The 12,695-nt window shown below is 44.0% G+C and overlaps 1 protein-coding gene across 1 annotated transcript in view; it reads right to left on the reverse strand.

Annotated features, from left to right (window-relative positions):
* The window catches only part of RECK (reversion inducing cysteine rich protein with kazal motifs), a 115,615-nt gene that overhangs the window by 28,226 nt on the left and 74,694 nt on the right, over positions 1-12,695 (reverse strand). The window contains exons 7-10 of the mRNA XM_061555681.1: positions 8,098-8,145; positions 5,434-5,467; positions 3,958-4,155; positions 2,135-2,426 (exon numbers count right to left, since the gene is read on the reverse strand). Coding sequence (XP_061411665.1) covers positions 2,135-2,426; positions 3,958-4,155; positions 5,434-5,467; positions 8,098-8,145 — 572 coding nt within the window. The remainder of the gene's footprint in view (positions 1-2,134; positions 2,427-3,957; positions 4,156-5,433; positions 5,468-8,097; positions 8,146-12,695) is intronic.

Consider the following 12,695-nt stretch of genomic DNA (forward strand, 5'->3'; position numbering starts at 1 on the left):
AAGTCAACAGTGCATGTACCATGAATAAAATTGTTCCTTCTTACAGGATTTTGCAATTTCCACTACTTTGTCAGGACTATCGCTGGAAATAGCAAGCATCTCCATAATGATTTAAGCAGAGCCACTGAAAGGTTTTTGGACGGTCTGAGCAAAATTCCAGATGAGGTGCCCTTTGAGGCTCCCTCTGCCCTAATTGACCCCCCTTGGATTTGAGGACAAGGTACTACTTGTATTGACCTCCGAAGGATGATGTGCTGAACCCCTAGCTTTTTGGTGCTCTGCCACAGCACGAACCAGCCAGATCATACATCAACGCAGCACTGCACAAAAAAAACAAACATTGGTCATGTTCAGTGTGCTGACTAAAAAAGGAAAACCAAACACAAAGAGCAAACAATACGAACTCTGCCAGACCACTCTGCTGGCTGTGTCTTCCCTTTGCTGTGGGGAAATGGTGCCACCCATTGCCCGAATATAGAACAGAAATAACAGTAACTGCGATATTCTCTTTATCAGGTTTACTTTACTGTGGTATAATGCAGTTTTTCCTCATTGCAAGGCTCTCGGGCCACTGGCGACACCCTGGTGACCTTTAGTGCGGCCCCTGACGTGCAGCCCCCCGACAATACACGAATGGTAAAAACACCCCCTTGGCAGGCGGGTGTGGTGGCACTCACACTGATGATGTTTTATCGGCGAAGGTGTCCCCCCTCTCATAAATTAGTGAACAGCACTGGGTCGAATAATCGCAACGATGCACGTAGCGACTCGTGCTCCTCCCTATTAGAGTGTCACGATTCGGCGGCCGCAATTCAATTCAAAAATCAATTCCATATATACAACATTGTGGGATTCGTAGCTCTTCCGGTGGCTGCGATGGCCTATCATGTGCAACATATACAGTGCTAATAAAACAAAAGAAAACGATTATCACGCACTTGATGCGTGATATATTTTAATAGATAAATTGATGCATCGTTACGTACTGTGGGGGGAAATTGTATATCACAAGGAAAACATTGGAAACCCAAAGCAACCCACTTTTCCAATAACCAACATTTGTCACTCTCATACGACCAAACTTATCTTCTGATCTCATCAGATATTGGAAGCTAAGTTGGATTTGAGCCTGGATAATCTCTTGGATGGGTAACCACCTTTCAAAAGCAGGTTCCCATCGGCCTGCGGAGCTGCATGGTGGACAATAGAGGGCAGTGGAAGTCAAATGCCCACTTTCACTAACCTACACTGCCCAGCATGGCACGGTTGACTACGTATGGTGCGAAAGAAGTTCAACATACACACAAAGTATGGTCTAGACCAGGGGTCGGGTACCTTTTTGACTGGGAGAGCCATAAAAGCCAAATATTTCTAAATATATTTCATTGAGAGCCATATAGTATTTTTAACGTATAATAAATTAAATATGTCTTACTTTTAATGTGACTTCTGGTCACGGGACCCGTGACCCGAGAAATTGTATCTTCAAAACTAATTTCTGTTTACTTTAAAATGACACAGTATTATTAAGCAATATCACAAGTATTTTAAAATCAGTTCCAAACTGATTTTATTTTTATTTTTTTATTATTATTTTTTTCAACTCAAAATTGTCTGGGAGCCATATGCCGTCACCGGAAGAGCCATATATGGCTCGCGAGCCACAGGTTCCCGACCGCTGGTCTAAACCGAGGGTCGGGAACCTGCAGCTCGGGGGCCACGTGCGGCTCTTTACGGAGTGCTTCGTGACGTAATGTGAGAATGTATTCACATGCATTGTGGCTCTTGAATTATTGAGTTTTGTACCGAATTAGATGTTTTCGTTAAATGTCTCTTTTTGTTATTTTAGTGGCCGACCCCTGGTATAAACCCACGTGAGCAGCATGGCAAGGAGAGACCCCATTCACGCAGTGGATTGACAAACGGTGTTGCCGATCACCTGGCACCAAACGGGAACAGCTGCCACGAGGTAGTTGTGGGTGGGGGTCCACCTTAACAAACCTACTGCAGGACATTGGAACGGTTAAGATGAAAAGCGGTGATGCGAGACGCTTTGCGTCACTGCCGAGGCGCTTCGGCGAACGCTTTTTAGGAATGCAAGCCGGCCCTCGTGGGTTTCACGCGAGCCAACCACCTGCAGTGCGGGGAATTGGCTCGCGAGCAGCACTGCAGCTTGGCTCCATCCAGGCCCGTGGGTGAGGAGGCCGCGTCCTGCGCACCGCCGCCGCCGCCCGCACGCCGCCGGCCGCCCCCCGTGTCGGCGCCCTCCAGAAAGCACTGCCAGAGCGGGTCCTGTGGCAGAGGCTGCCGGCCGCAGCCCTCGATGAGGCCCTCCACCATCTCCTGCTCCGACGCGATGGTGACGAGCACACGGCGGCATGCCGCCTCGCACTTCGAGTCCGCCGCGCGCTCGCAGCAGTGGAGGCCTTCGTGCGCGCGCACAGTCAACAGCGGTCGTTCGTCATTTACGTTTGTTTAAACACGTAGTAGGCTTTCACGACCAATATCATCCATAATAGAGTTTTTTTTGGGTGGGGGGGTTACATTGCGTAAATATACATGTGTCGCTAAACCCGTCACCACCCGACACAGCCAATTCATAAGGTTTGTCACGTGAACAGAACTTGCAAATTCGTTACTAGTACAGCACACTGGTGTCTTGGGGAAAAAACCTTCATTATGGATAATTTACGATTGTGAAGAGGTGCCTTTCGTCCGTAGATGCCCGATGCGCCACTGCGCATGGAAAGTGGGGTATAACCAGAACCTGCAGGGTCAACGGAAAGAACTAGGCGGGAGCGAGGGGGGGGTAAAGGCCCATTTTAAAGAAGTGAGTTTTCAAGACCGACTTAAATAGCTATAAACGACTCTGAATATCTTCTTTGTACATGAAAAGCATTCCAAAGCCTGGGAGCTGCACTGGCAAAAGGGGTGATTACTCCAGGACACGAGCCTTGACCTCGGCATAATTAAAAGGTGATCTTAAAATCTCTGAGACCTGGTTGGAGAATAAATATGGATCCGTTTCTGCAAATATTGCGGGGCTAACCTATGGGGTGCCTTGTAGGTCAGTAGCAGGATCTTATCGATCACCTGATACTTGACTGGTAGCCAATACAAAGACCAAGGACCCCCGTAGAGCCGTAGACTGTAGGGGCAAGTATTGTTAGCGAGCACCTATGAAGGCCGGCACCAGCACACACGGGGGTGGGTGCCCAGCAACAAACCCGCCCACCTTTGTTTCCACCAGTGCTGATGTTTTATATACACGCACCGCATCGGGTACTGAGTTAAGGCTCAGTCGACCTAGGGGAGACCCGGGACCGGTTCAGATAATCATCACCGGTGTTGGACGGGACTGTGAATTGGACTCGTGTTGCCGGGTTCGTAATGCAGCAATTCGACAACACGATGTGTTGGATATTTAACAGGAACTCACTGGCAGACCTGAATGAGCTGGTTACGCACCCAATGAATGCTTTCCATCACGGTGTTTCGCTTGCAAAGATAATGCTGTATCACACCGGACAATCAGGCATTCGTTCGTTATATTCTTCCATATGGAAATATGCTCAGGAGCTCAATGGCAATGTCGAGGTCTGATAAGCCACGCGACGAGAGGTCTTCAGGCAGGAGTTAGAGTTCATGTAGTTTTGTTACTCCTCTGAAGGAGCACAGACTACAGCGGGTCACTATATGATCCATCGTTTGGGTTACACGGCCACAATCGCACTGTGGCTTGCGTCTTAAATGTTTAATTTCATAAAAGAGACGTGCGCATCGGTCTAATTGTGTTTTGATACGGTTGATGACACACCAGCATCTTTAAGGGATGTCAGAGCCAATAAGTGTGACGTTTGAAACCCGAATGAGTTGTTTATTCTGGACGTCCGAGTTGTTCAATCCCTTTTGCCGGCGTTCATTCATTCCAGGTGGACGGAAGCCATGCGTACTCACTGTCGAGGGGGTTGCGCGCGGGGTAGGACTGTGTGTAGTTGTCGAAGCAGCGCACGACCGCGGGGCTCGCGACACTGCAGTAGTTCTCGACCGTGCGGATCTGGTTGGGAGTTGGTGCCGAGTCTGTGCGGAAGATGGCCTGGCAGTACTCCCGGCAGTTGGTGTGGCGCCCCGCGTGGCTGCAGCACAAGGAGCCCACTGCACGCGGAGGAAGCGGCACGCGCGTTTCTTTTTATCATAAATCAGAACTGGAGGAATCCGATGAGCTCTGAAGCTCTTTTTTCATAGATGTTTAACTTACGTCTCGTGCAGAATAAGGCTTTACAATTGGCATTGATGTTTCTTGCAGCTGTTTTCTAATGCCGTATGTGTTTTTTTTACATAACGCAGGTTTTCCTGGAATAAGATTTGTGGTCTCAATGTGCACAAAGATGGAATGCATCCATAAACAATACATTTTATTTACACTACTCATTTTGGGTTAACCCGATTGTGTCTATTGATATGTGTGTACAGTACTTTCAGTTCTGTGAATTTTACTTTAGGTTTCAGCAGATACTAATTCATTTCCAATCATAGTAATGGATGGAGGTGTTCCTTACACCGTATCGGTAAATGGGGTTGTTTAACTATACTTCATTCTGGTGAGTGTGGGTTGGACCGGTTCAAATATCACTCCCCACTGATGTTAGCCATGGCCGACAATTGAACTTGAGGTCACGTTCATAGCGCAGTGCATTAACAACAGTAAAACCCCTCTTAACGACCACCTTTGTTAATGACTAATCGCTTAAAGACGGGCCTCTATAGAGCCCAATGTGTAGTGCCTCAATCGAGCTCAATGTATTCGCTTACCAACCATTCCCCTGTTAACGACGGGCTGTTGTAGGTCCAGTACATATTAATTAATGCATTGATTTCCCATGTTTCTTTTAATAATGTGTTTATACATTTGTTCGTATATTTATGTATTAATATCCATTGTTTAAATATTATAAATAACGTTTTTGGGTGAAAAGCGTAAATTTATATCCTGTCGGAATGAATTAATCCTTTAACATGTTTTTCCTATACTCGCTTAACGACAAAATCAATTAACGACCGGTTTCATGGAACCAATCAATTACCATCGTTAAGATGGGTTATTTTATGTACCTCGCTAATTACTGATTACACTACAAGTATAGTTTTCAATATAATGCTACACTCCTATAATTGCAATATAATCAGTAATCACTGTCAGTTTAGCAATTTTGAAACAATATGCATCTTAAGTTAAGCTTTTTTATAAGGCTTACCACGATTTTACAGCATTCCCCTAACTTGTCCAGATTCTAACCGCAGGTAATTCATGGAGGATGGGAATGGAAATCTTCCACATACAAAATATAAGAGTATGGTTGATGATGTACATGCATTTACTGCTGCGTTTAAAAGTGAAGAGACAGACTCAGATATGTGGTTAGCAGCACTTACTCTCATTGCGATTGACACAGTTGTACAAAGCAGTCTGAAAAAATGAAAAAATAACATTTTATCAATACAATTATTGGCATTCTCACAATGCTCTGCAACTAAGGAATGTATTGCCCACTGTATTCCCTAATTTCCAGCTATATTAATAAACTAGTGATACATGCAACTTATCATTAAAATATAACAATTTAAATTATGTTTAACAATAATTGCAGCGTAATTTATGTGATTGGTGTCTTATTATTATAAACGTAACATTCGTTGCAGTGAATATGCATGTTTAATCAAGATTGTGTCACCTGTCAGAATAAAATGTGTGAAAATACTGGCATGGCGCTCAGAAGTTTAAAAGTGTGTACACTCTTCTTCTAACACAGGAATGGAAAACATGAACTGTCAACTAATAACTAATTCAATAAAAATAACTTTATGGAAGGTTAACTAGTAAACTCCCACAGGCTTTTACGACCAATATTATGATCATGATTGGGGTTTTTTGGGTAAGGCCTTGTAAAGATGTGTGTCGATCTGAGCTCTTGTTAACAACCTGATAATGCTGAACATAATCTCCAGCGAAACGTCGTTGCCATTTAAATGTTGTGGTGTTGCTGAAGCAGCAATACATTTGGTACGTTTTTTCATCACGTGACACTTCTATCAGTTGAAAATGTCCGGTGGGGGAGGGCTTACGACACATTTTACATGATCTAATTCAAAATAAACCAATAATGAATCAAACTCACAACTTTGATAATTTAACTATTCAGCACTAGTTATCACCACGAGGTGGCGATACAGCACCAAGGCAACCCACAACTTTTTACTTTTGAGTGACAAACCGCAAATGTATTGAATAGGCAAGACAATGCCAGCGCTCTACGCTGAATGTCAACATAAATGGCAACATTTATGTTGACATTATATACAGTACAGTACTTCATGTATATTTATGTTTTTTTCACTGATAAAGGCATTCCAGGATTTCTTCCAAGTAAGCCACAAACATGCGCCTTATATACAGTACATATGTCGGCCGAAGGCTGTGGTAAAAGGTCCACATTTCTATGGTGGGGTCAAGTCCACACACGAGATGACCTATGTTCACTTCCCACAATGTGGTATCTGTTTCATAATCCTCCAAGTGATTAATGGTTGCCTTGATTCCAAAGGAAAAAATTTGCCACTTCATAAATACATATAAAAAGACATGCATTATCTTGCTTTTTTACTGATGTAATACTACAGTATTTCGTATTTTCTTCTTATTCTGGAAAGCTGCTACTGTAAAGCTTAGTGATCCGTTTGCAATTTCCCATGTAATTATTTTCATTATTAAATGCGCGGATAATTAAATTGCAGCAACGACTTCATAGAATACCGAACGACAACAGTGCCCTTTAAATCAGACGTGCTTATCTGTCACATGAACCTTATGGCGGGACCCCGGGTCCCATAAGCCCCCGGCTCTCGCATATACATTATATTACAATGGAAACAGAAACTTTGCTCTTTTTCACCAATGGGTTTGAAGGATGGTGGCAAGTGTTGTTAAACTATTCCTATAAAAGTGAAAACTACTTACCTGCAGTACCTCTATTTAAATACACTATCGAAACAATCATTTACACCCCTCTGTCAATCATCGTGTTTCTCAGTGTGGATTTGTGAACACACTTTGTAAGCAGTACATAAAATAGTACGCGTTTTCAATGCGCTGTTCATATTGTAACAAGCGTTAATACCAATGTTACTCTACAGAGTAGTGGGTCTCCGCTCCTCTTATCCGCATTGATACGAGCGGTATATGGGGACTATGGCTTAACCGCAACACATCTCATCTGTTAAATATCTGCAGGTAATAGGATTGTCATCGCTTGATCCTGCTGCAGACATTGGTAGGTCACAAAAATAATGAAGATAAGAGAGCAGTTTCACTGTATTATGCATACCGCTATGACAAGTAAAGGACTTAAGTCATGTAGGCAGTTTGAGCAGCTTGCATAAGACTTATGATCCTGCCCATACCCGAGCATGGAGTGCATTCGCTTGTTCAACTCTTCTGCACATTCGTCCTCTATGCGCTTGGACATGACAACAAAATGATCCTTGCCTGGTGGGTCGCGGCGTTCATGTGCGCGGTGGGTCGGAGTCGCCAAAAATAAATTAATTAATTACGATTTTTACTTCCGTTTATTCGGGACCCCGGGGTCCCGCGTTAAGGTTCATATGTTAGGGTGCATGTTTATAAAATTCCCAATGCGACAATGCGGTTTGCATTTGTTCGTGCACTTTCCAACGAGCTTTCATTCATTTAAATTTGCAGATTTCCTCCCTCTCATCGGCGCCAATGACAAGAGAGAAAACATTGACCTGGAAATTGAGGACATGCATGTGACGTGCACATGCAGCCCTACTGGGAGGAAGGCCAGCTGCACACGATTCAGCCATGGCTTGAATTTGCTGAAAGCAGCAAGAGGGAAATGTTTAGGCTGCACCTTCCAAATCTGCCATTATCCTCAGTCTACCTCTAGTGTTTTTTAGTCGATGGTCCCTTTGTACTCTGGGCCTTAGGGCCTCGCCTTCACAAATGCAATTAAATAACCTCCTCCCCTTCTAGCACTGGTGCTGACTCCCTACATGCGTTCCCACAGCCTGTATGCACACCTCATACTCTTTCCTGCACTGCGAGCTGATGCCGCTTTTGGCTGATGCCTGCAAGAGACAAAGGGGTCGTGGGTGAGAGACAGCAAAACACTGGCTGATCCATTTATAGACACTCCACTCAAATTACTAGGAGACATTGCAGAAAAAATAGCGAAAACGTCTCCCACCAATCGAAATACATGTACTGTATTACATATTTTAACGCTCCCCTTTAAGATATGGAGCAATCACTTGCACACTATTCAATCAATTGTTGAGAAAAAATTCAGAGGGTCGTAAGAAATCAGTGGGGTTTCTATAAATGGTTCATTCTGTACTTTACCACGAGACAATGCACAATGCAGCACACCCTGCAAGTCACATGTAATCACGCGGTACGCAAACACAATTCAATAGTGTCATCTGCACAACACAACAGCAAAACTCTCAATATACCACAGGTAACACGTTTCGCGTCATAATAGACTCAGAAATAAGTGGAGCTTAATGCAATTTTCCAAAGTAGCCATACAAAACAGCACAATACATCACTCAGTGGAGCATATCACGGTAATCCACATTTCTACAATACAATACCGCAACGTGCCACAGTATCGCACACCTCACGTGAGAATACCCCAAGCTGGCAGCCAACACCATTACTGTGCCGTAATTACTTTCCCAACCGTATAATGAAAGAGGCAGCCTCATTTATGTATGAGCACATGCATTCGCAGATGTAAGATTGTACCATTGTGCACGTGTCCTTGTTTGAAAGCGCATTATTCTAATCGTGTGCGTGAGCGTATCAGTGTGCAACTGTCCCTATATGCAAATGAAGTATAGAAAATGCATAAGTCCCTGAATATAAGCGTGTGATTCCCCCACCCCCAAATTCTAAAGTATCAATATATTGACCGCTATATTATTATGCTTATTTATACAGGGCAAATCAACTGCACCTGAATTGTGCTCTGCTTGAAAGGGTTTATCTGCATTCAGAGGCACACCCAGGGGGGGAGAGAATGTTTAGATGGCTGTTGAATGCCATTTGCCTTTGTTGTAGATTTCTCGTATATGTGAAATTGTACGTAAATAATGAATAATTGTTCACAATTGGCTGGGTGTGCCACCGCCAACATTGGTTTGTATTCACGATGAATTGACCAGTGTATTGGCATATCTGGTTAATGTGTGCTATCCTTAAAGGTGGAATTTCGGACAAACTGAAACCAGCGGAAAATTACATACACGCTGTGTGCGTGTGTGTGCATGATCCAAATATGTAAATCAGCATTGACAGCCAAAGTAAAATGAAATATTGTGTTGCAAAGACAATCATCTACGCAATAATTGATGTTTTTTTAAACAAACCACACGTCCGTCGTCAGACTGAGGCTGCCAGCTTTTTTACACCCAATCCCCGCACTTGAACCTAACGAACTGCACACTTCCAAACATTTAAACACAATTTCGCTTCAATGCCCAAATGTGCTAACAATACGAGTGAGTGATTTTAGGGAACAGCGTCTGCGGGGAGGCGTCACTGCTACCTTCCGGTATCATCTCGTGTTTTCCAACCAACACTTCACTCATGTGAGATAGCACGAGCACATCCGCTGTTCACCTTTACAATGGGTGGTGCAAATTATGAATGACACATTGGCCAACTCATGCGTCAAAGGTTCATCAGTTAAACACACTCAAGAGTGTGGTTCATTAAATTAATGTCTTGTCTGCATACTCTTTGGTTCTTTCGGTAAAGTCACGTAGATAGAAAATTAATAGATCACGGCGTTTCGATCGCAACACAAGTGACCGTCTTCAGGTGAACCAAAGAGGATGGATTCCTGCAGTCACGAAAGTTTCAAATCAAGTCTTGTCTACCTTTGTCACAATGATGGGAATTGTCATGAATTTACCGGTGTTCATAGCATAGCCTCCACTCCCTTCATTTGTAGTTTTGTCAGCACAATTTATATAAACACTTGGATACATATTCATGTGGATGAGCATGACGATAAATTCATTATGTATGACACACGCTTGGAATAATACAGTCCTGAGCGAAGGATGCATCACAACAAGTATCACTGGCAGGACTAATGAGTGTTCAATTAATTACAGATATAATTTGCTTGGAATGTATAACGATTCATACTCGTTGTTTTTTTCGGTAAAGTCAAGTGACTTTACCAAAAAAATCAAAGCGTATGGATCCTTGCAGTCACGAAAACTTCAAATCGAGAATGTATAACGATTGTTTGGATAATTTAGAGGCATCGATTGCATCACATGCCAAAATAAGTTGGTAACATTTAACTGGTATCCTCTGTATCTTTAAAATAATGATATCTCTCTGTCTAATCTCTTCCAGCTATTTGTCCTTTATTTATTTCCTACCTCTATCATTCTTGTGCGTACTGGTTCTTCCCTCTTAGTATGTCTATATATGTGTCACTGTCTCACAAACATACACACACACGTGCGCACACACACAGAAGCTTCAAAGCCTCCCAGGTCCCGGCTTTATCTCAGCAGGATACCCAGGTCTAAAGCGCATACGGGCCCGCTGAGATGTGCGCCGCACCACGGGGGGCCTTTAAACATCTTTCCTTGATGTGCCTCGCTCTCACATGGGCTGCGAGATAATCATGCCGCTCGGCTGCCTCGTACGAGCGCACTATTTAGCAACTGTGAGCCCCTTACTGTAGCTACTCACCAAGGCATCCTAAATAACCCAATGCAACACAATTTGGAATGATATAGCGTCTGAATACACGGAACATAAACCAGTGGGTATAATATAGATTGAGGTAGCCAATCATAGGCTGAGGGGAAAAACGGGAATTAATAGTAACGGGGAGTCGACAGCATGGATGTTAGGGGGAAGGGAGTTCCAGACTATTTGGGAAGCAGAGTAGAGTGAGCGACCTGCCACTGAGCGAATGTTGACTGGGGGCTTCAACAGTGGCCTTGGCTGCTGGAGCGGAGAGTGTGTGCAGTGGAGCAGAGTGAGATGAGCGGGGTAGAGATGCGCAGGGCTGAGTCGTTGGAGTATCTTGAAGATAGTGACATCTGAAATTTGATCCAAGATTGAATTGGAAGCCATTGGAGGGATTGAAGTATTGGAGGGATGTGGTCTCACTCACAGGTGCGTGTGGAGATCCTAGCAGATGGATTATGCATAATCTTGAGTTTGGAAATGAGGAATTTGTGGAGGCCATAGAGAAGAGAGTTGAGTTACAGTGAGGGAAAAAGGTATTTGATCCCCTGCTGATTTTGTACGTTTGCTCACTGACAAAGAAATGATCGGACTATAATTTTAATGGTAGGTTTATGTGAACAGTGAGAGACAGAATAACAACAACAAAATCCATAAAAACGCATGTCAAAAATGTTATAAATTGATTTGCATTTTAATGAGGGAAATAAGTATTTGACCCCCTCTCAATCAAAAAGTTTTCTGGCTCCCAGGTGTCTTTTATACAGGTAACGAGCTGATATTAGGAGCACACTCTTAAAGGGAGTGCTCCTAATCTCAGCTTGTTACCTGGATAAAAGACACCTGTTCACGGAAGCAATCAATCAATCAGATTCCAAACTCTCCACCATGGCCAAGACCAAAGAGCTATCCAAGGATGTCAGAGACAAGATTGTAGACCTACACAAGGCTGGAATAAGCTACAAGACCATCGCCAAGCAGCTTGGTGAGAAGGTAACAACAGTTGGTGCGATTATTCGCAAATAGTAGAAACACAAAAGAACTGTCAATCTCCCTCGGCCTGGGGCTCCATGCAAGATCTCACCTCGTGGAGTTGCATTGATCATGAGAACGGTGAGGAATCAGCCCAGAACTACACGGGAGGATCTTGTCAATGATCTCAAGGCAGCTGGGACCATAGTCACCAAGAAAACAGTTGGTAACACACTACGCCGTGAAGGACTGAAATCCTGCAGCGCCCAAAAGGTCTCCCTGCTCCAGAAAGCACATATACATGCCTGTCTGAAGTTTGCCAATGAACATCTGAATGATTCAGAGGACAACTGGGTGAAAGTGTTGTGGTCAGATGATATCAAAATAGAGCTGTTTGGCATCAACTCAACTCGCCATGTTTGGAGGAGGAGGAATGCTGCCTATGACCCCAAGAACACCATCCCCACCGTCAAACGTGGAGATGGAAACATTATGCTTTGGGGGTGTTTTTCTGCTAAGGGGACAGGACAACTTCACCGCATCAAAGGGACGATGGACGGGGCCATGTACCGTCAAATCTTGGGTGAGAACCTCCTTCCCTCAGCCAGGGCATTGAAAATGGGTCGTGGATGGGTATTCCAGCATGACAATGACCCAAAATACACGGCCAAAGCAACAAAGGAGTGGCTCAAGAAGAAGCACATTAAGGTCCTGGAGTGGCCTAGCCAGTCTCCAGACCTTAATCCCATAGAAAAATCTGTGGAGGCAGCTGAAGGTTCGAGTTGCCAAACGTCAGCCTCGAAACCTTAATGACTTGGAGAAGATCTGCAAAGAGGAGTGGGACAAAATCCCTCCTGAGATGTGGACAAACCTGGTGGCCAACTACAAGAAACGTCTGACCTCTGTGATTGCCAACAAGGGT

Source organism: Lethenteron reissneri, chromosome 21 (assembly GCF_015708825.2).
Source record: "Lethenteron reissneri isolate LAM-NWPU_2019-01 chromosome 21, ASM1570882v1, whole genome shotgun sequence".
Classification (NCBI taxonomy): Eukaryota; Metazoa; Chordata; class Hyperoartia; order Petromyzontiformes; family Petromyzontidae; genus Lethenteron; species Lethenteron reissneri.